Source organism: Zootoca vivipara, chromosome 7 (genome assembly GCF_965207765.1).
Source record: "Zootoca vivipara chromosome 7, rZooViv2.hap1.1, whole genome shotgun sequence".
NCBI classification, from domain to species: domain Eukaryota; kingdom Metazoa; phylum Chordata; class Lepidosauria; order Squamata; family Lacertidae; genus Zootoca; species Zootoca vivipara.
In genome coordinates this window covers 88,654,901-88,678,092 of record NC_142590.1, presented here as the reverse complement: position 1 = coordinate 88,678,092, position 23,192 = coordinate 88,654,901, and the positions used below count along the sequence as shown (strand labels likewise).

Here is a 23,192-nt window from a genome sequence, read left to right as displayed (position 1 = left end):
TAATCCAATAATAGCCTCATTGTAACAATGCCAAATTATAATACAATCATTAATACCAATCATTCAGATGCCAAATTATACAATTTAGGTGGCCCCCTGCATGCTAGAATTGATGGTTCGATGATTTACTTTATTTCTGCGTTCCAAAAGCTTATTACAGTAATTCCAATTACACTCCAGTCAAAATAGCAATCCTTTATACAACAACTGCGATTTTAATGGCTTCCATTCGTACTGACACATTAAATGATTGGTAAACCTACAGATTAAGACTCTGAAGGCCTCTGGGTGTCATAGAATCAGAGAGTTGGAAGGGACCCTGGGGGTCATCTAGTCCAACCCCCTGAAATGCAGGCTAGCCATCCAATCTTAGACTCCTATCAGCCCATAGCATGGCCTGATGATGGGAGGATCATGGGAGGCTGCCATCGAAACAGCACCCTGAGGACCAAACGCTCCCCAGCTTGTCCTCGCATCCCTTGCTTGCTGTTTACAGGTCCCATCGCTGATGCTCTTGCGTGCAATTTCCCCCATCAGGTTTTGGTACGAGAACCCAGGTGTGCTCAGCCCTGCCCAGCTCACGCAGATAAGGCAGGTGTCTCTCGCCCGCATCATCTGCGACAACAGCGACCACATCAGGCAGCTACAGAAGGATGTTTTCCAGGTTGCAGCCTACCCACAGGGCATGGTCAGCTGCGATGAGATCCCGGAAGTGGATCTGCGCCTCTGGCAGGACTGCTGTGAAGGTAACGTGATGGGGACGGGAGGGGAAATTGTGGGTATTGAAAGGTCGCTGTTTTTCGGTTCTCGTACTGTTTTGAAAAATTGAAATTTCAGAGATTTGCTTCCAAACGTGAAATGAATCAAATTTCTTCTCGCATTCCTAGTTGTGGCAAGTGCCACCTGCCTACAGGCTTATTCCTGTAAGGTAAAAAAGGTAAAGGACCCCTGGACTGTTAAGTCCAGTCAAAGGCGACTCTGGGGTTGTGGCGCTCATCTCGCTTTCAGGCCGAGGGAGCCGGCATTTATCCACAGACAGCTTTCCGGGTCATGTGGCCAGCAGGACTAAACCGCTTCTCACAACGGAACACCGTGATGGAAGCCAGAGCGCACGGAAACGCCATTTACCTTCCTGCCACAGCAGTATCTATTTATCTACTTGCACTGGTGTGCTTTCGAACTGCTGGGTAAACATACACATCCACCATACCTGTTCAACCTGGATGTTTGTAAGCAAATTATTAGAGAGGTGCACCTCTCCCCATATGAACCGACTCAGACCCTGCAATCATCATCTGACGCTCTTCTTCGTGTGCCTCCTCCACAAAAGGTCGGGGGGGGGGTGGCAACACGAAAACAGAGCCTTTTCTGTAGTGGCTCCCACTTGTGGAATGCTTTTCTCAGGCGCAATCATTTAGGCACCAGGTGAAAACAGTCCTCTTCAACCCAGCCTTTGGCCTAGATCCTTTTAAATGTGTTTGTGGGAGGAGGTGGGGTGAGCTTTGTTCTTGTTTTTATTATGTATTTTGTGTTATCATTTTATGCTGTGAACCACCCTGAGATCTACCAATGGTGGTATACAAATTTAATAATAATTAATAATAATAATAATAATAAGGCTTCCTTTTCAAGATGAAGTGAAGCCTGAAAAAGTCACCCTCCACCTCCCCCTGCTCAGAAGCTGCTAAACTTGGAACACTAATATGATAGATATTTTGGGGGGTGGGCATGTGTTTCTGAGCTTTTCATTTTTATATATATTTTCAAAAGTTTTTATTTACTTTTCCAAGTTTATACATTTCATTAGTTTTACAATCAATTTAACATTTCAAAATTTGACTTCCCTTCTTTCTATGGTTCCTTAATTTAAAGGGGGGGGGGAAATCTTCCGCATATCCAAATTCCTTTCACTTGCTCATTTAATTATCTACTGTGCATGCAATTTAATATATAGTCCTGTGAAACTGCAGATTATTACAATAATCCTGCTAGTGTTTTTATCGGTTTACTATTTACCTGTAAATATTCAACAAACCATTTCCATTCTTTTATAAGAAGTTTGTTAATCTTGATTTCTTACTCTTCCGGTAAGTTTCACCATTTCTGCATATTCCATGAGTTTTGGCAAAAAAAAATCCAGCCTGGTTATAATGAATTACCTCTTTTAATACCAATTTCAACCTATTTGCTAATATATTTGCAAAAAGTTTATAATCTTCATTCAACAGAGATATAGGTCGTTAATTTTTTAGCTGCTCGGGCTCCCTGTCTTGTTTTGGAATCAGAGTTATATAAGCATTCTTCCAGTGTTTCTGAGCCTTTCAAACCCTGCTGCCTCGAACTCACACCTTCCTCTTCCCCCCAGACTGCAGGACACGGGGCCAGTTTAGGGCCCTCTCCCAACAGTTCCGAAACAAAAGATCTTCTGGCTTCAGCTACCCAGAAGAAAACCCTTCCAAGGCCAAGCCTGGAGATCAAAGGTGAGCTGCAGAGTCGTCACTTTTTCTTCACAAATCATTTTATTTGATTTCACAAATATGAATTTAGAGCCATACCAAATACACATCCATGTAGAGAGATTACTCTGAGATTACACTCCCCCCCCCGCCCCCATTCTCTCCATGGTTTCTGTTGTCAACCTTTTCAACTGCATATTATTTCGTAATCTATATTCCATGTCTATCCATATTGTCCATAAAATTTGTTACATTACAAGTGAGATTAAAATCCTGCTCATGTTTTCATCTGCTTACAGTGGTCTCCTAAATAAATGATAAACGTTTCCCATTCTTTCTTGAATTTCTTGTCTTCCTGGTCTCTGAGTTTTCTGGTCAGTTTTGCCATTTCAGTGTAGTCTAACAGCTTAGTTTGCCATTCTTCTCTGGTAGGGATTCTTTTTTCTTTCCATCTCTGGGCTAATAGCATCCGTGCTGCTATTGTCGCATACATCAAGTCTTTTCTGTTCCTTTGGAATGTCGGTACCTATAATTTCTAATAGAAAGGCTTCTGGTTGTTGTTTTTTACAAAAGTTATTTTAAACTTTTTCTATTCATTATATGAATAGAAGGCCTGGAAACAATGCCTTATGAGGAACGGCTTAGGGAGCTGGGTATGTTTAGCCTGGAGAAGAGAAGGTTAAGGGGTGATATGATAGCCATGTTCAAATATATAAAAGGATGTCATATAGAGGAGGGTGAAAGGTTGTTTTCTGCTGCTCCAGAGAAGCGGACATGGAGCAATGGATTCACACTACAAGAAAGAAGATTCCACCTAAACATTAGGAAGAACTTCCTGACAGTAAGAGCTGTTCGGCAGTGGAATTTGCTACCAAGGAGTGTGGTGGAGTCTCCTTCTTTGGAGGTCTTTAAGCAGAGGCTTGACAGCCATCTGTCAAGAATGCTTTGATGGTGTTTCCTGCTTGGCAGGGGGTTGGACTGGATGGCCCTTGTGGTCTCTTCCAACTCTATGATTCTATGATTCTATATCATTTCCCAGAAAGCCTTTATTACCATACATGACCACCGCATATGATAAAAGGTACCTTCTTTTTCTTTACATTTCCAGCAGGTATTTGCACTTGTTTGATATATTTTTGCTAGTTAAATACCAGCAGTACAACTTTTCTTTCAGTGTACAACATGCCATGAATTTCAAATCCATTTTCCATAACCTTTCCCAATCTGAAATCTGAATATTATGCCCCAAATCCCTTTTTCTTGCTGCTGCATAAAATGCCAAAGTTGCGCCCGCTCTGATAATTCTGTGCCAGGTTGCTTGGATAGCATTTGCAAAGCAGGCAGGTGTTCAAGGTTTTGAACTTTTGGATCTTGTATGTTGGACCCAATCAACCAGGGCCGTCTCAAGCCGGTCAGGCGCCCTGGCGCGGAGGGCGCAGCACGCAGCACGGCTTCCACACAGCTTCGCCGTGCAGCGCCCTCCTGCCGGCCCGGCGCCCTGGCGCCCCGCACCACCGAGACTACCCCTAGAGCCGGGCCTGCAACCAACACCTGATTGTGCTTCCTGGGGCAATGGGCGGCCGGTGGGGGGGACAGGGTAAGGAAGGAGAAGGCACGATTACCCTCCAGTGGAGGTTCAAAATTTGAAGAAGGCCGATTGCGCATCCTACCCAACCTCAGCATCCCTTTGCCTTGCTCATAGCAGGAGAGAGCAGTCACCTGGACACGCCCCTCAAATGAATCCCCGCCTCTTTTTTCTACCTTTTCTTGCAGGGCGGAGGAACCTTCTCAGAACCCCCCCTCAGAGGAGGACCTCGAGGCATTAGTCAATGAACTGGGAAAAACCATCTACTCTCTTCAGAGAAAGGTAGACTTTGCCTGCGTACCCACCAAACATTTAAAATGCATTCTTTTCTTGGAGTGTATGGGGTGTTAGGGGAGGGATGGTGCCCCTGGTGGGGGCATGCCATGCTCTTTCTGGGGCAGGCCTGCTCTCAGCTCTCACCTTTGGCTCCTGGAAGCTGTCAGCATGAGGCAGCAGCCACACCACGGGAAACAGCTTTGACTGGTTGGCTAAACCAGGTAAGGGTAGCCTTTGGGTCTCAAACCGTCAGTGAGTATCTGCATGCAAATACAGGCTCCGGCGGATTCAGCTGACAAGACCAAGAGCGGGTCCAATTAGGGGCAGAGGAGGGGAGTGTGGAGGGGGGGTGACAAAATGCTGGGCAGCACTCACCGCAGGGCCTGCAGCACACCCGAGCCACACATCTCTCCTGGGAGTGACACAGTGGCTTGGGCGCCCACAGGCTCTGCGCTGCCCCAAACGGCCCGTCCGCCGGCTCCCCCTCAGGTGTAGGGCGGCTGAGCGGGCGGAGGCAGGCAGACTTCTTGGAGGCCCAGTGGAACGTCCTGCCCTGGCTGGCCCCGCCCTGCAGGCAGCTGGCCCCTCCCCTGGGCACACACGCCTCCCCAGGCGCCCAATCGGCTTGCTCTGCCGCTGGGTCCAACAGTCAGGAAGGTTGTATCTGCATGTGCTGCAGAGAGAAGTGGAGGGTGGGTGGGGCTCATCCACCTGGGAAGGGAGCCCATCTAGGAGGAGGAAAACTCTGATCCTAAACCTCCACTGCCTGGTGGGAGATCTTTGGGCGGAGAAAAGGCTGAGGAGTAAACCCTTCACAAATCCAGACCAGGCTCCCTAAGGCAGTTGGATGGTGCCTTGCATGCCTCCTTCCAGCAACTCCTGCAGCCAAGCTGGTGCCAAACGTAGACCAACAATCTCTGGAGGGCCACATATTGCATCCCCATCTTTGAATGCAGTTGCTAACCCTCTTGTTTCCTCCGCTGTCAGGTTAACAGCTTGGAAAGTCAGCTGAGACTGCATCCAAGAAGCACCACGGCCAGATATGGCTGGCAGCAGAAGAGTGGAGCCGCATTGAGGAAAAGATGACCCACTCTGCACGGTGCTAATGTGAGAAGAAAATCCATGCTGAAAGTGTGTGTGTGTGTGTGTTATGGGGCAGTTGCTGAAGGCAGCTGGAGTTTCAAGAGCCCCTTTTGCGGTAGCAAACCTGTTATTGTTTGTTTGTCAACCTTTCTGCCTTGCTTATGGGTTTCCCAGAGGCACCTGACGGTACCACTGGAGAAGGAATGCTGGCCTAGACAGGCATTTCATAGAATCCTAGAACTGTAGAGTTAGAAGGGACCACGAGGGTCATCTAGCCCAACCCCCTGCAGTGCAGGAATCTTTTGCCCAATGTGGGGCTGGAACCCACAACCCTGAGATTAAGAGCCTCATGCTCTACTGACTGAGCTATTCAGTTTGGTGCAGTAGGACGCCTCTCGGGCTCAGCCATCTTCCCCTGAATTTTCAGCTTTTCTTAAATGGGGAGTGTGGGGAAAAGAAAAAATATTTCTAGGGATGCAAGCAAAAATCTCCAGGCAGAATTCTTCACGGTTGATCAATGAGATGTACCCCTGCCAGCATTCTGGCCAATGGCCTTGGTATTTCTTGAAATACAATTACATTTAATTAACATAATTTAATATTTTGGAGCTCATCCAAATTATATTTAGGTGTCCTGTGCCCCAGTGCAAATGGTTCTGGTTGTCAGCATCAGCAGAGCAGGAACCTGTGCAAATGCAGGTTTTCCCATCCTGCAAGGAACCAGCCCATCGCTCCACAATCAGGACTTATTGTGCCATCTGAAAAGAACTCCCTGCCTTCAGTTTTAATGCACCTCTGCCCTGTTTTGTCCTCCTCAGGCTGTTTCACAAACTGTCGTCAAGATGCACTAGCTGTTCCCCCCAAGAAAAGCCCATTTTCCTTCAATTGAGACCCTCACTGTCGGCATCATTACGACCAAGGGTCCGTCGAAATCTGGTCATCCTCTCTGGACTACTGTGCTTCTCTGAACCCCTCACCCTCTGCACTGATAAGCCACAGACTCCCCAGATCCGCATACTTCCCCTTGCCTCATCAAGGAATGACGTATTCTTGGCTTCTACACTGTCCAGAGCAATTTCCTTCTGGAATCTCCTAGGGCAACACTTCCTCTCTTTAAAGCGCTTGGCTAAGAATGGTGAACGCTGCTTCAGAATAAATCCCATCACCCAGGGAAGCTCTCCTTCCCATTTTTTGCAAGCCATCCTGCCCCATCCATCCTTTCGCAGAGGCACCATCACAAAGCGCCGTGACGCTGGGGCCTGAGCAAAGCCCACGTTTGCTGTGCGCACAGGCCTGTGAGGAAGAAAAAATCTGAATCGCTGAGCAACTGATGAACCAAGAAGAGCTTTCGACAGCAGGCTGCAGCATCCAACAAGAAGGGGCACGTCTGTCGGAAACGGCCCCCTGCCATGCCAGGTGCAAAGCCAGCCATGTTGAAAAGCACAGGCGGGAAGAGGTGGACTGAACTCTCCCTTAGGCCTCCTGCTTCTCAACAATCGCTTCGAAGCTACGGGTGAAAATTTGAAAGAAACGCCCCAACCGGGTGGATACACGCTTGGATACTTGAGCAGATGCTGAACTTGCTTCTCCTTGGGCTACATTCCAACAGCTGCTTCTGCCCTTTTTGACAAAAGGCACTTCCACCCGCCCCAAAACTTCCGGGAGGCTTTTGGTCGGCTGGCACAACAACCAACGGTGTTGTGAGCAGGGTTCTCATTAGCAAAGCATCTCCGCAGACTGTTCTTTGATGCAGATCTGGTTTCCATTCAGGGGCCCGGTAACCTGCCCAGACAATCTCAGGGCGCTTCCAGACGGTTGCTGTTTCATTCACATACTGGCAAGTTCATTCACATACTGGCAACATAGGAAGCTGCCGTAGACCATTGGTCCCTCTAGATCTGTGCTGACTGGCAGTGGTTTTCTCAGTTTTCAGGTAGGAGTCTCTCTCAGCCCTGCCTGGAGATGTCCCTTCCAACTCTACAATTCTATGATTCTATACACCGGAAGAAGGTGAGGGATAACGCTGGCTTTGCATCGACGCCATCTAACCTCCCCACAAGCAAACTGGAGCAAATGCACATTAGGCAGCCAACTTTCCCCGGAGTGAAATAGCATTAAATAGCCAACATCAGACAGACAGCTGCCAACACACAACACCTGAGCTGTGGACACAGTCCTGTTCACACTGCAAGCAGTGCGCTCCCGCCACTGGTTTGGGAAGCAGTATGCACATGACATTGGCAGCAATCCCTTTCTGCCATTCCTTATGAAATACTGCATTTTGCCGTCTTTAGGGTTTGCCATATTTTGACGAGCAAAAAAGAGGTCGCTAGAACGACCCTCATTTTAAATAACCCTACTATATGTAGGCTCTGTGATATATTGCTGGGGGGGGGGGGCGGCAGGAGAACAGAAGAGGAAAGCAAGTCTTCAACCACCAGTTATGTCTCATGCAGAAATTATAGCCAGAGACATTTTGGCAAATTAAAAAAAAATCTACCAGGACAGAAATTTTGCCCCTGAAAAAGAGGGTGTGTCCTGGAAAAAGAGGACACATGGCAACCCTAGCACTTCTCCCCCCCAAACCACCTTTGATCCAAATTGAGATAAAGAAGCAACCCAGCAGCATTTAAGCTAACAATGTGTACAGAAGTAAAATAAAAATATTCCTTCAGTAGCACCTTAAAGACCAACTAAGTTTTTATTTTGGTATGAGCTTTCGTGTGCATGCACACTTCTATCTGAAGAAGTGTGCATGCACACGAAATCTCATACCAAAATAAAAACCTAGTTGGTCTTTAAGGTGCTACTGAAGGAATTTTTTTATTTTACTTCGACCCAGACCAACACGGCTACCTACCTGTAATGTGTACAGAGGCTTGGTCTAATCTCCCTGCAAACAAGTCAGGATGAATGATCAATAAACAGGTCACCTGGAAGAGCCCTCAGCCTGCCCTGGCCTGCTGCAAACAGGTGGTGATTAGGAAACCTGAGTCAAAAACACATTGGAAGCAGGGACCGATTTCCCCCCTACCCCACCTGCTTCATCATTCCCATCCTATAGGAACATGAGCAAGTTGCCTTCTTCTCTCTTAGCACCAGCAGCCAATGAGCAAACATAGGAATTCCCTGGGTCAACATCAGGCACCCCCAAACTTCGGCACTCCAGATGTTTTGGACTACAATTCCCATCTTCCCCGACCACTAGTCCTGTTAGCTAGGGATCATGGGAGTTGTAGGACAAAACATCTGGAGGGCCACAGTTTGGGGGTGCCTGGTCAACATCCTAAACCAGGGGTAGGCAACCTAAGGGCCATGGGCCAGATGCGGCCCAATCGCCTTCTCAATCCGGCCCGTGTTTTTACATGAGTAGAATGTGTCCTTTTCTTTAAAATGCATCTCTGGGTTATTTATATGGTCTGCCTGGTTTTTTTACATGAGTAGAATGTGTGCTTTTATTTAAAATGCATCTCTGGGTTATTTGTGGGGCATAGGAATTCGTTCATTTCGCCCCCCAAAAATATAGTCCGGCCCACCACATGGTCTGAGGGACAGTGGACCGGCCCATGGCTGAAAATGGTTGCTGACCCTGAAGCTGTCATGGTTTACCAGAAATAACCCTAGGCATTGCAGGTCTGCCTGGGAGCTAGCGCTCTCTAAGCACCATCTCAGAAATACTCTCCGCAATGGCTGGGGAGAAGCCATAACTGTGACATCGTGCCGTGGAAGCTACTGTAGCTAAGAGGCATCCTGCTAGGTGGCCCAGAGGCAAGTCTGTGGGCCTACTTTACCATAGAATTAGAAGGGACCCCGAGGGTACACATCTCCCTGCACCCTGCCCGCAGCCGTCCCTGGGTGGGCTCGAACCACCAACCTTCTGGTTAGCAGCAAGACACGCTAACCCCTTGTGCTACTTTGCTGCTGAAGCTCCAACCAGTGCGACATCTCCTCTGTATTTATTGCAATTGCGAGTTACTCTGAAGCTTATCCTGGAAATACAAAACCAGGGTTTTTGACCTGGACTTGTGGTGCTGTCTATTTTGAGGTGCTTTTTTTTGTAATGGTGCTATTATCCATCCACTGTGTTAGTTTATGATGTTCCATGTAATTCTTGGGTTCAGGTTGCCTTTGACTCTTCAGCTAAAAGGGATTGCAAGCAGTGGTGCTAAAAAGCATTGAGCTTATTGATTACTGGATTTGTCCTTTCCCGGTTACCTTAACGTGTTCCTACTGTGTTCATTCCCCTACAATTCGAGGCTTATGAGAGGAACAAGGGAGGCGTTTGTGGTGAGTTCCGGCACCCCTTTTCCGAGAAAAAGAGCCCTTGTGTTAGGTATTCCTTGATTCACATGGGCACAAATTCTGGCATTTCTGGAGACACTGCCAGCAGGGGGTGCTATGGAGGCGGATCCTATCCACAAATTCTTGTTTCTTCTGAGTGGCTGGATAGTGTCAAGAGGAACTGGGTGATCTTAGAACCGCAGTCCATTTCCTGTTGTACCTCTGCTGCTGCTGCTTCTAGTATGCTATCACTTCCTGTTAGGGAGCAAGGAGATTAGGATTGTGCCAGGCAAAATACCAGGTGCACCCTCCTCCCAGGAGAGAGATGGCCCAAGCTAGCTGTGGAGATATCTCACTACTCTGCACATAATTATTTGTTAGACGCAACACGTGCACAGTTTTTTTTTTTTTTTGCTTGTGCCAAGTTTCAAACAGAGAAACCCGTAGGTGTAATTTGTTTAGCTTAGCCATGCAGCTCCTCTCTTGATTCCGCCCTCCAGTTTCCTTCAGCCAGAAACCCAAAGGTGATCGACAAGAAAAGCTTTCAAAGAATTCTGGATTTCTACATTATTGGAAATAAAGCTATATGTGGAGAAAAAAATACATTTCTGTGTGTGTCTTTGTGTGTACTTCGAGCAAATTTCTTGCAGCCTTCTCCTTAAAGGGATCTGTTATGGTTTTACAGAGCAAAGCTGTGAAATGCATGCTCAGCTAGCTCGGTGGTTTAAGCACACCCACCCAATCCTCAGATTATAAACAGACGTCCCACAAAATGCATGGGCAAGGTCTGCAAAAGCTCTCTCCCACCATGAGATCGTGTTCTCTAATAGGTGGACATCAGAACATAAGACGTGCCTTACTGAATTGTGCCTTTGGCCCATCTAGTCCAGCATCCTGTTCTCACAGTGGCCAACAAGCAAGCAGGATTCGACCATAAGAACCCTCACCCCCTCCTGTAGTTTCCAGAAACTGGTGTTGCTGCCTCTGAGTGTGGAGGCAGAGCCCTCTTCTTCTCCATGAATTTGTCCAATCTTCTTTTAAAGCCAAACATTCTGATGACCTGTGGCAGTGAGTTCCATAGTTTTAACTATGCCCTGTGTAAAGAAGTTCTTTCTTTTATCCATCCTGATATTTTTTTTGGGGGGGGGGTTATCAGGGGGTAGTTAGAAGCCATAGTCAACAAAAATGGACCATTGGCAGTAGAACCATTGTTCATTTTTGTTGGCATAGGCAAGGCTCCCTCAGCCTCGGCCCTCCAGATGTTTTTGCCCTACAACTCCCATGATCCCTAGCTAGCAGGACCAGTGGTCGGGGTGATGGGAATTGTAGTCTCGAAACATCTGGAGGGCCGAGGTTGAGGAAGCCTGGCTTAGGCCAACTTTCTTCATAGAAAGCCCCGATGGCACAATTGCTTCTGAGTAGGCATCTATAGGATGGCACTACCAGCTTATTAGGGAGTAAATCCCATTGAACGCAATGTAACTTCTGAGTGATGGAAAGCTCACATGACATTTGGAAGTGTGACCTAAGTACACGGCCGGGGGGGGGGGCGGGAATGCATATTGCTCAGATTTTATATGTTCCAGTGTGTGTACGCTCTCCGACGGACTCCAAAGCCCATGATGCAGTGTGACAGGAGCCAAAGCACACAAGCGTAAAAACATCTAGCATTTGTATAACAGAATATTCTGCACACTTCATCCATGGTCCTCTCATTGTTCTTTGAGATGCTGTCCATTTGTGCACAGGTACACATACCTGGAGACTATGTTTAGGGCATGTAGTACAGGTATTATACCATCCCACTGACAAAAATTAGAGCGGACGGGATGTGTGATAACACTTAATATACTGTTTATGTCTCTCCAGATCAAGCGTCTTAGAATTTGCAGAATTCGAGTTTGCCCTCGAATTCTGCTTTGAAAATGACGCAGCTGGCGCCATGCCAAAGAGAAGTGAATTTAAACACACTCTGCGCAACACCGTGGAAATGAGTGCTAATTTGAGGGCAGCTCAGAGCATGAGCAGAGCCGGTAATTAAGTGAGTTCCAGCTGCAACTGCCCTCAACGGATGCGCTGGCAGGCCTGAACCCATGACTCCCGGCTTGCAGCGAACAAGTTACACCAGATTGTCAGGTCTCACTTTTGGGCGTTCCCAGGAGCCTAGAAGCACACTCAGGTGTGCCAGAGCCAAGCCGGCATCTCATATTGCTTTTTACCGGTTTGGGGAGCGGGGGAGCTCACGGCGTCCCTGGATACAGGCAGCCGACGAAGAAGAGGGCAGGGATGAAGGCTGTGCCACCTTCTTTGAGAAGCTCTTTGGAATAGCAAAGCTAAACCCTCCTTGAGAAATTCTCCAAAAAGAAAAAAAGGGAGGGGATGGACCAGTTCCTCAGGAAACACTTTGCTTTCCTCAGTACCTTCTGGAACAAATTTTTGCCCCACAGGGTCCCCAACAGCTGCCCTCTGGAGTTTTGGGAGCCGGTCTCCGGATCCCTACACCCCACACTGGATCCCGACCCCGAGGAACCCGCTTTCTCCCTCTTTGGGGTGCTCTACGACTTCACGGCCAGGAGTGCAGATGAGCTGAGCGTCAACAGAGGAGAGAAGCTTTGCGTCCTCAAAGAAGAGGGAGGGTATGTCTTAGCAAGGCGGCTCTCGGGGGACCCAGTAATGGGCTACGTCCCGGCCAACTACATCAGCAAGCTCAGCCAGGAACCGTCTGCGCAGCAGCCGTGAGTATCCAAGTCTTTTGGGGGGTGCCAGCTATCGCGCCAGCACCATTCAGATGTTTCCGAAAGCTTCCAGAATGATGTGGGTTCTGTGCAACGTGGTTTTGGGGAGTGTGGGCTTTGGGGGGTGAGGAAGAAGCAACAAGAACAGGAGACAGTGTCTTACCCAACCATCTCCAGAAGGGCACTGGAGAACCTTCCCTAGCATAAGTGGCACAGTAGATCAGTGCATCTGACTGTTAAAGTTTGGTGGTTCGAGCCCACCCAAGGTTGGCCGTGGGCAGGATCCCTGCGTTGCGGGGGGTTGGGCTACATGACCCTCGGGGTGCCTTCCCACTCTGCAGCTGTATGTGTGATTCTAAGATTTTGTTAGCTGTTGGGTGTGAAAAGAGTTAACAGATCAGGCAACATTTCTAAGGATTTACCACTTTTCCACTAAAATAAATAATGTAGCTATGTATACTAGTTTTGCTGATTTGCATCTGATTATCCTTAATTGTTTTATGCACATCACTTTGATTTTTTAAAAAAAAGCTGTTTATTGTTATTTTTCAATTAAAAGATAAGGAAAAGATCTATACCAACCAAATTTGATAAACGCATCGCGGTGGACATGGTGTGTCTAATGCGGAAGACAGAGAGGAGACCTCTTTTTATGCTTGATTGACGGGTCGGCCCCAAAGCATCTTGGTTATGATTGGTCCGATTTCTAAATAATTACCATGGCTAGCCAAATGACCACCAAAGGATGGGGATATGTCTAGGGAAAGATTTGCTGACTGGTTGTTGTTCCCCTTTGTATGTCCCGTTCAGTCTCGTCTCTTTGCTTCGCAGTCTGCCAAATAGGAAAATGTTTGCCCCTAGCGTGAGGTGGTTTGGTAGCTGCTTATGCAAATAGGTCTGAGAGGAGAGTGGGGACTGGCCGGTGCTGCTGCCACAAGGCCACCAATGTCCTCAGAAACCAGAGGATGCCAGTGCTATTCTCTGATGCAGTTCCTAGGCAGAAGGAAGTTCAGGAAGCAAAGGCAGATGGACTCGTGGGACCCTATTTAGACATGACTTTCTGTTACCTCACGTCTGGGACATTTACACTGAAAGCAAGCGTAAGCCGCAGTGGAACCCAGGTTCAAATAATGCTCCATCTCTCTCTTTTTTTATTGACATTTGTATTACCGGTACATTTCAGAAATTCTAATAAATTAACTTCAACTTTCATATACATATTTCTCTTAACGGTTTGACTTCCCACCCTCACCTCCATGATGTTTTTATGCACACCCTTTTTCCTGCTGCATTGTGCACCATATTTATATCTCATACTTATTTCCTCTGTTACAATTGTTGTCAGCTCCCTTCAGCTGCTTAAATTTCGACTTAATTTGGCTATAATACGTCCTCAAATAATCCAAAAGGGGTCTCCACTCTTCAATAAAAAGGTCATCATTTTGATCTCTTACCCTAGCTGTCAATTTCACAATTTTTGAATAGTCTATTAGTTTTAAGAACCATTCTTCCTTGGTTTTCCTTTTCAGTTGTTGTTGCACACATGAATAGCTTAATCATCCTCTTTGTGGGACACCCGCCTCTATTATCACTAGAAGGAAAGCTTCACGTTTTGTTGGTAGCAACCCATTTTAACATTTTCTTCATTTCATTGTGTGCCATTTTCCCCAAACCCTTCACTTTTTCACACATCCACCACATATGGGGGAAAAAGTCCCTTTGGTATGTTTACATGTCCAACATTCGCCGGACATGGTTTTATAGATCTTGGCATTTTATTTGGCGTTAAGTACCACCTGCATATCATTTTCTTTTAACGTGTAGCAGGAAGTCAATAATACTCCATCTCTGTGCCTAACATCAGAGGGATTCGGAAGCCGCGCCGTCGATCCCACACACATACTAGAAAGTGCTGTGCAAATCATCCCATAGATCAAAGCTGTGTTGTTGTGGCTCCTAGATTTGACACACCTGTTTCCAGTCCTGCCTTTCCTCGCAGCCGGCAGGTGAAATTAGGGCTTTTACGCAGAGGGACAGAATTTGGGTTCCAGGGTTGGTGGGCTGGTGGGTCGCTAGATGAACAGGATGCGGCAAGAACTCATCCTGGCTCATAAGTGGCATTTGCCAGAGAGACCATCCCTAGAACCTTTGAGCTCCTTGGGTTGTGACAGGGCCCGTGGAAAGTAATCGCCAAGGACACAGTGCCCCTGAGCATGTGCAGTGTGCTTTTCTCTCGTCGCTCAGTAAACACACCTGCCGTTAAAGTGTTAGGTCAGAGCGTGTCACATTCTGGGCGAACAGCACATGGAAACTGCTCTGAGCATGCACAGATCGCCTGACTAGAGAATTGCGTGTCGGAGCAACTCGTTCCTCCATTTTTTGGCACATGCCCATTGAGGGGGATGCAGGGGGCGAAAGGCAGTGCCGTCTTGTTCCTGAGTCCTGGCCCCTCTTCCCCCGGCAGCACTCCATGTGGGGTGGAGGGAAGGAGACCAGAGGTCAATGCCAGTGTGGTGCAGTGGTTAGAGTGTCGGACTAAGACCTGGGTTCAAATCCCCACATGGACATACAGCTCACTGGGTGACCTCGGGCCAGTCACTGCCTCTCAACCTGACCTACCTCACAGGGTTGTTGTGAGGATAAAATGGGCAGGAGGAGAAGCTGGTCCTGGGCTGCATAGGGACTTATAATAGGCCAACAACTGTAAGAAGAACCATACTGAGCAAAATGCGCCAGTCGTCTGCCTCTGCATAAGGCAGTTTAAGATGCTCTTAGCATGGCCTGAGCCAAATGCAATTCCCTCAGCAAAGTTGTTCCATGCCGGCAGTGGTCTCCTCCACATAATAGCAGCATAGACGCTGCCCCCCCCACTCTGCCCCCCGCTCCCATATCAAGTAAATAAATAAAAATACTCAACTCACTGACCATTGCAGATAACATACATCCTGGCTAGGCCCATGCTCCAACATGTTGAGTCTCAAAACTGGGGCACAAGTTTTCCCAGCCTTAGAATCATAGAGTTGGAAGAGACCACAAGGGCCATCCAGTCCAACCCCCTGCCGAGCAGGAAACGCCATCAAAGCATTCTTGACATATGCCTGTCAAGCCTCTGCTTAAAGACCTCCAAAGAAGGAGACTCCACCACACTCATTGGCAGCAAATTCCACTGCCGAACAGCTCTCACTGTCAGGAAGTTCTTCCTAATGTTTAGGTGGAATCTTCTTTCTTGTATTTTGAATCCATTGTTCTGTGTCCGCTTCTCTGGAGCAGCAGAAAACAACCTTTCACCCTCCTCTATATGACATCCTTTCATATATTTGAACATGGCTATCATATCACCCCTTAACCTTCTCTTCTCCAGGCTAAACATACCCAGCTCCTTAAGCCGTTCCTCATAAGGCATCGTTTCCAGGCCTTTGACCATTTTGGTTGCCCTCCTCTGGACACGTTCCAGCTTGTCAGTATCCTTCTTGAACTGTGGTGCCCAGAACTGGACACAGTACTCCAGGTGAGGTCTGACCAGAGCAGAGCCTTGCTCCTGTACAAGTCACATGACCTGTGCCTAAAAGATGTGTTGGGGGGGGTGAGATTTCAGCCCGAAATCATGGCACCCCCAATGCTCTTACTGGAAAAAAAGCAGAATGTCCTGTTTTTCTAGGACACTTGTGGGACATGTAATACATGAACCATTGCATTATCCCTGTCCAGGAATTGTCATGGCCGGTGTGGCAGCCAGAGTAAGTCGAAGGGAGCCACTGAGATTACCTGGGCCTCTAGTGACGAAGACGGATTTAAAACTAACCCCCAAGCTACAAACCTGTGCCTTCAACCCCATCCAGAACTGGCAACTGATCTGCCTCCTGAACTTGCCCACAGGGCTTGTGTCTTGCTTGTGTCTGCCTCAGTTTGTTGGCTCTCATCCACCCCGTTGCTATTTCCAGAAACAGGTTCAGAAGCTGCACAGCCACGCCTGGTTCAGATGATGCAGGGGAAACAGAGCTGCGTGTCCTCAGCCCATGGACCCTCGTGGGCGCGGGTGGCACTGTGGTCTAAACCACTGAGCCTCTTGGGCTTGCCGACCGGAAGGTTGGCGGTTCGAATCCCCGCGACAGGGTGAGCTCCCGTCGCTCTGCCCCAGCTCCTGCCAACCTAGCAGTTCGAAAGCACACCAGTGCAAGTAGATAAATAGGTACTGCTGTGGCAGGAAGGTAAATGGTGTTTCCGTGCGCTCTGGTTTCTGTCAAGGTGTTCCGTTGCGCCGTTTAGTCCTGCTGGCCACATGACCTGTAAACCTGTCTGTGGACAAATGCCGGCTCCCTCAGCCCGAAAGTGAGATGAGCACCGCAACCCCATAGTCGCCTTTGACTGGACTTAACCGTCCAGGGGTCCTTTACCCTTTTCCTTTACCTTCAATTCTAGGAGTCTATGATTTCTTAGGCTGCAGTACTATACACAGATATGAGAAGCAAATCTCACAAACCTCAACAGAGGTTATTTCTGAGTAAGGATGTAAGGCAGGGCTTTGTGAACTGTGGCTCTCCAGATGTTGGTAGACTACAAGAACCATCATCCCTGATCATTGGCCATGCTGGTTGCAACCTGATGGGAGTCGGGAGTCCAAAAACATCTGGGTGGCCAGGTGTACAGGATCATGGGGTGCATCTCATTCCCAAAGCTATTGGTAGCTTATTATAACAAAAGCAAATTGACAGTGGAATCCTATAGTGGCTCAGTCAGTAGAGCATGAGACTGCTGATCTCGGGGTTGTGGGTTCGAGCCCCACGTTGGGCAAAAGATTCCTGCATTGCAGGGGATTGGACCCACGTGGTCTCTTCCAACTGTATGATTCTATGATCTCATATTGGAAGGAAGGAAGTTGCACTGAGTTCGATGCGGCTTATTTCCAGGAAGATGCCTTTTAGACTGCAATTTTTGGCAGCAAACTAGGGACGGGAGTAAGTCCCATTGAACAGGGTGTGATTCCCTTCCAAGTATCTTTTTGCTACTTCTTTATTTTAAAATGGTTACATACTGCCTTCTGGGAATGATTCCGAGTCAGTTTAAACAAATAGAAAAGCAATAAATCCAAACAAAGCAAATCAGAGATAAAAAATGCCATTTGAGGTTGCAATTTTGCTGTCCATGGAAACATGCCACCGCTGAGGAAAGGGACATAGGATTCTTTGGGTCTCCCTCTTTGAGGCAGGAAGGACAGATCTGTCTTCTGAGAGAGAGATCTGACCTCATATGACTCCTCCGTGAAGCTGCAGAAAGGTCTGTGGCAGGTGCCCCCATGACATCAGAGAGGACAAAAAGAAAGCTGGGTGGAGTGGGGCATTGAGCCAAGAGTGCTCTGGGAGAACCAAAACACATTTGTGATTTCAAACACCGCAAGGCTGTGTTTCAAGTCTCATTTTTACGATGCTGTACACACCAGAGAGGGGTGGGGGAGGGATGTATTCACCTGATGTGCATTACCTGGTCTGTTTTCCTGGGGACTGCATCACACACTGTCATCTGCGCATGCGCTTCTATCCGCACATGCGCAGCGGCTGTCTCGAGCACACATGCCTCAGCATCTTACATCTTCAAATTAGATGGAAGCTAGTTTGAAGGAAAGCCCATCAAACAGCAGCATTTATCGAGAAGCTACAGGAGGTGTATGGATTCTGGACTCGGCTTCCAACACTATTATTATTATTATTATTATTATTAATAATAATAATAATAATACACCACCCTATATCCCCAGGTCTCACTAGCAGTGAGAGTTACAGGTAGGTAGCCGTGTTGGTCTGACGTAGTCGAAACAAACAAACAAAAAATCCCTTCCAGTAGCACCTTCGAGACCAACTAAGTTTGTCATTGGTATGAGCTTTCGTGTGCATGCACACTTCTTCAGATGCAGTGAGAGCGCACTGAAGCCAGAGTAAACGGCACACAGCCCATGTTCTTCACTTCCTCAGGCACGCTCCTGGGACAAGGATCAAACTGCACCATTCTTGCAGCTGGTGTGGTTTATTTGGGGAGGGGGGGGCATTTTAGAGGGCGGGGGGAGGAAAAGAAAAGCACAACACAGCACACATTTTGTTCTGCTGACACTAGCAGAACATAGGAAAAGGCAGATTGGTTCTCCTTCCCTTCCTCTCCCTTTTGGGTTGCTCTGCAAAAGTCAGAGGGAGGCATTCAGCTAAGTTTTACTCACAGCAGACCCACTGAGAAGTAATCATGGAATCACACAATCGTAGAGTTGGAAGGGACCCCGAGGGTCATCTAGTCCAACCCCCTGTAATTCAGGAATCTCAGCTAAAGCAGCTATGACAGATGGCCACCCAACCTCTGATTAAAAATCTCCAAGGTATGAGACTCAACGTTGATTATTATCCCTCAATTTTAAATGGGTCAGCTCTGAGTAAAAATTAGTTGCATACCACCCAGGGAGTTTCAAACGTTTCAGATAGTGATTGTGTGTTTCAAAGCCTACATGAACAACAATAAAAAAATGTTTGGCGCTAACAGGCAGACCTCCCTAGGTCTGCACCTGGGTTAGTACTGCCAGAAGAGAGTAAACAAACAGGCATAGGATTATGCTGTAAAATAAAGCAAAAACACAAATGAAAAAGGAGAATCACCAGACTGGCCAGCAGCTCTAAAAGCCAGACAAAATAAATGTCACTTGCGAAATTGAGTAAATTGCCTACTTATAATCAACCCTCTGTTGCAACTTACTCAAAACATTTTCATTGGTTCCATTAGTTTTAATGGACTTGCAGCAAATGTTCCCTGGATTGCACTGCAAAGCTGCTGAATTTTCAAAGTCTGAAATAGAATCATAGGATTGTAGAGCTGGAAGGGACCCCAAGGGTCATCTAGTCCAACCCCCTGAAATGCAGGAAACTCAGCTTAAAAAAATTCTGAGAGGAGCACTCACATGTGAAAAATCATCTGTAATTTCTCCAGCTCCCTTCTCCATTAATTTCTGCTCTGGTTTGATGAGAGCATCGTGACAAAAATCGGAATGTAGAGACCTGTGGTTATTGAGTCTCAACTTAAATTTTTTTAATTGCTAAAATCTGTCCAGTGAAGCCTATGCACAAACACACACACACACACACACACACACACACACCCCAAAAGTTGCTGTCACAAACAAAACAAACAACCGCCCCCACTGAACTCAAGCATGAAAGCTTGGCATGCATTCAGAAGCTAGCATCTGGTATCCACATTTGGAATCTTTAAAATTCAGAATTTGGAACCAGAGGTGTAGAAATGCACTATGCTGCTTCAAAACATGAGAATCTGGGTGGCTGCAGTTCCCACAAACACAAGGGAATTTATGGGGTGAGAAGTGGCCTCCCAAAAGTAATTTCAGAGCTAATAACTTCTCTTTACATGCGAGTCCCTTCCCTCTTGCTAATTATAGGTTTCAACAGGGAAGGAGGAAATGTATACAGTACAAACAAACAAAAAATATGCTAAATAATCACATTTCCATATTAAATCAAAACCCACTCAGAGCCACCAGTACAGTGGTTTGTCATGAGTGATGTGGTTCGGGCATGCCGGTTTCATACCCTCCAAGGGCCCCTGTTTTCCAGGGACAGTCCTGGAATTGCAAAAGCCATCCCAGCTTCTGATTTGATCCTGGAATGTCCCTATTTCCCCTGCCAGCGCAAATGCTATGGAGCTCGGGGAGAAGGATGAGCTGGAGCTAGCCCTGAGCAGCATTGGCAGCTGCAAAGGAGCATTTCGCCGCCTCTCCAGGAGCTCTCCAGGGCTACTCTCGTAGCAGCTGCTGGAGAGCAGGCAAGGAGGAGAATGTGCTGGTTTCGAGGGGCAGGCAGAGGGCAGCGGCCCCTGGGTGGGAAGAAAGGGGGAGCAGAGCGGAGAGCAATGAGTCTTAATTTTTTAAAGAAAAAATGCTTTGGGCATTTGCTGCCCTTCTTCTGATAGGAAATGCTCTGCCAGAGGAGACACAAAAATGGGGGGTCAAGGTCAGTCACTTGGTGAGGAGTGAGGAATGCCCCGATTTTCATTTGAGGAATGTTGGAAGGTACGCCGCTTCATTTGCTAATGGTGTGCGAGGGTGTCGTTTGACCTGTCCTGTGCTTGGACATTGTGCGCATGTTTGCAAACCCACAAGATGAGGAAGTGGTTTGTCCGCGGGTGGATCGTTGTTCGTCGGTCAGCGTGAGAGACTGGCTTATTTTTTATTAATCATTTTATGCACACCGGTGAGCCCAGGACCTCCATACACATTGCCCAGGCTTGCACCCTGGTGAGCTCACTTCAGTGCTGCTAATGCAGCAAAAACAACATGAGAGGCAGCTCTTAGGGGTTACTGGCTTCTGCAGCCACAGCAGGCGCCGCGATTCTCCAGCGGTTTGACTTCACCCCCGGAGGCGCCCTCCATTGTTTCTGGAGACAGACAGATGCCAAAACAATGATTATTTATTAAATTTCTATGGCGCCCTTGACCCAACAGTCGCGAGACGGTTTGCAATATAAAAACACAAAAATACGCAGCATAGTAACAAGCAAAGACAATTTCAAGTAAGCTGGCCCCCAAGTGTTCACGCGCTATGTCTTTAAAGCACATTGCACGCACATTTTCTGCCTGAAGCCAAACAACGAAAGGGTACCCACCCAGCTATCCCACCATTCATGATGCTCAGCACCCAAGGGTAGTCAAGTTGGCCAACAGACGCAGAGGAGGTATGAGAAATACACAAACACCTCACCCAATTCCCTTGCAGATGAAAGACAACGAGAAATAACTAGCAATATACTGTCCTTTTCTGAAACCTCAAATCAGCAGTCTGAGGCAGACACCTCTTTCTGCCTGAGGTAGAGCCAGCCAGGGTGAACTTGCAAACAAAAGAAAACACCTATTTTGACACACACCCTTTATGAGTGTCAGCCTTTTTTTCCCCCTGTCGAGTTTCTTGAACTGTTTTTCAGGAATTGATCTCTGAGTTTGCGGCCAGTTGGTCAGGACTGAGCACCCTGCCCCTCCAAACCAGATCTTCTCAGGGCTGGCAAGACCTCTAGCCTTCAACTCCCTGGCTCTTTTTTCTGGATGCTTTTGTGTTCTACGTAGTGATAAGAAAACTCAGAGTGAGGAAGGTTGCTTTACAGCAAGGGTAGGCAACCTAAGGCCCATGGGCCAGATGCGGCCCAATCGCCTTCTCAATCATATTTTTACATGAGTAGAATGTGTGTTTTTATTTAAAATGCATCTCTGGGCTATTTGTGGGGCATAGGAATTCGTTCATTTCCCCCCCAAAAAACATAGTCCGGCCCACCACATGGTCTGAGGGACAGTGGACTGGCCCACAGCTGAAAAAGGTTGCTGACCCCTGCTTTACAGCATCGCAAACAGCTGTTTTAAAAAAAGGCCACCATGTAAATAAATAGCTATATTATATCCCCAAAACACTTTGAAGTCTCTTGATCAAACAAAAACCCTTCTATTTACTCCCTAGTGAGGGCTGCTTCCAAGCCTTTCATGCTGCAGTTAACTAAAGCAGGATCAAAAACTCACAATAAGCTTTAATTCTGCTTTATACGGAATCGGAGCTTTGGTTCATTTTGCTCAGTACTGTTGACAAACTGGGCAAGGAGCCTTTTTGATCAGATCTTTATTTTGCCTCCCCACCCCATGGGCTAATTTTGATAGGTGGATGGAGGCAACCCCCCTGTCAATCATCTTGCAGGTGATGGATGGAGAGGCAGGTCAAAGTTGGCCTGCAGGGTGCACGGAGGGAGGGGTCTACTTATACTGCTATGAAGCAGCCCCCAACAGGACTGGGCTCTCTGCTCACCAGCCCTGATCTCTGCACAGACTGCCAGTGACTGTCTTAAGTTTTCAGAGAGAGGCCTCTCCCAGCCTTAACTGGAAAAAATGAAGTTGGAACCTTCTGCATACAACAGGGCCGCCTTAAGGGTATCCAGCGCCGTGGTGCAAAAATCCCTTTGGCCCCCCCCCCCAAAAAAACCCCGTTTCCCTCCAGCCTGAACTCAACATTTATTTTTTAAAAATAAATGAAAGTAAAAATAATAGTAATAATAATAATGGCAGTGGTAGTGGCCACGAGGCCAGGGCTCTCCCTCTTCCCCTCCGGAGCACCAGTGCTCCGCGGGCCGGGCTGCCCTAGGCCTCGGAGCTCCATCCAGTCGATGGCTGGGCACCCTCGGCTCCGGCCTGGTGCGATTGCCGGGGGGGGGGCGGAAGCTCCCCGGCCGGTCCACCAGGTTTCCCCGGCACCTGCACAGTGGCGGCGGCGGTCTCGGTGGAGGCAGGCCCCACACACAATCCCTTCCCTCCGGAAGGGAGGAACGCCCTTCTCATCAGGGAGGAACGCCCTTCTCATCAGCTGTCTGGCGCAGCGGCGCAAACTTCAGCTGTCTGGCGGCGCGGCGGCGCCCCTTGTGGCCAGGCGCCCTGGCGCATTGGGCCACCCAGCCCAGGCCTAGAGACGGCCCTGGCATACAATGAAAATTATCTGCCACTGAGCTAGCCCCTGGGGCTAGTTTAGGACAGGCATCCCCAAACTGCGGCCCTCCAGATGTTTTGGCCTACAGCTCCCATGATCCCTAGCTAACAGAACCAGTGGTCAGGGATGATGGGAATTGTAGTCCAAAACATCTGGAGGGCTGAAGTTTGGGGATGCCTGGTTTAGGAGAAATATGGCAAGCCAGCGGCAAACATAGCTCTGTTTCCCAACAGAGGAAAATGGCTGAGGAGCTCACTGCCCAAGCATCTGCTACCCT

The 23,192-nt window shown here is 47.9% G+C and overlaps 2 protein-coding genes and 1 non-coding gene across 3 annotated transcripts in view; all 3 read left to right on the top strand.

Annotated features, from left to right (window-relative positions):
- The window catches only part of LOC118089440 (peroxidasin homolog), a 55,349-nt gene extending 45,063 nt beyond the window's left edge, over positions 1-10,286 (top strand). Inside the window, exons 19-23 of the mRNA XM_035124116.3 lie at positions 538-746; positions 2,366-2,480; positions 4,230-4,323; positions 5,305-5,424; positions 6,219-10,286. Coding sequence (XP_034980007.3) covers positions 538-746; positions 2,366-2,480; positions 4,230-4,323; positions 5,305-5,403 — 517 coding nt within the window. The 3' untranslated portion in view covers positions 5,404-5,424; positions 6,219-10,286. The remainder of the gene's footprint in view (positions 1-537; positions 747-2,365; positions 2,481-4,229; positions 4,324-5,304; positions 5,425-6,218) is intronic.
- A 1,262-nt stretch (positions 10,287-11,548) lies between these two features.
- The window catches only part of SRMS (src-related kinase lacking C-terminal regulatory tyrosine and N-terminal myristylation sites), a 36,358-nt gene continuing 24,714 nt past the window's right edge, over positions 11,549-23,192 (top strand). Inside the window, exon 1 of the mRNA XM_035123695.3 lies at positions 11,549-12,416. Coding sequence (XP_034979586.1) covers positions 12,061-12,416 — 356 coding nt within the window. The 5' untranslated portion in view covers positions 11,549-12,060. The remainder of the gene's footprint in view (positions 12,417-23,192) is intronic.
- Positions 17,134-17,207, top strand: TRNAS-GCU (transfer RNA serine (anticodon GCU)). Its single transcript has one exon. It is a non-coding gene; the product is annotated as a tRNA-Ser (tRNA).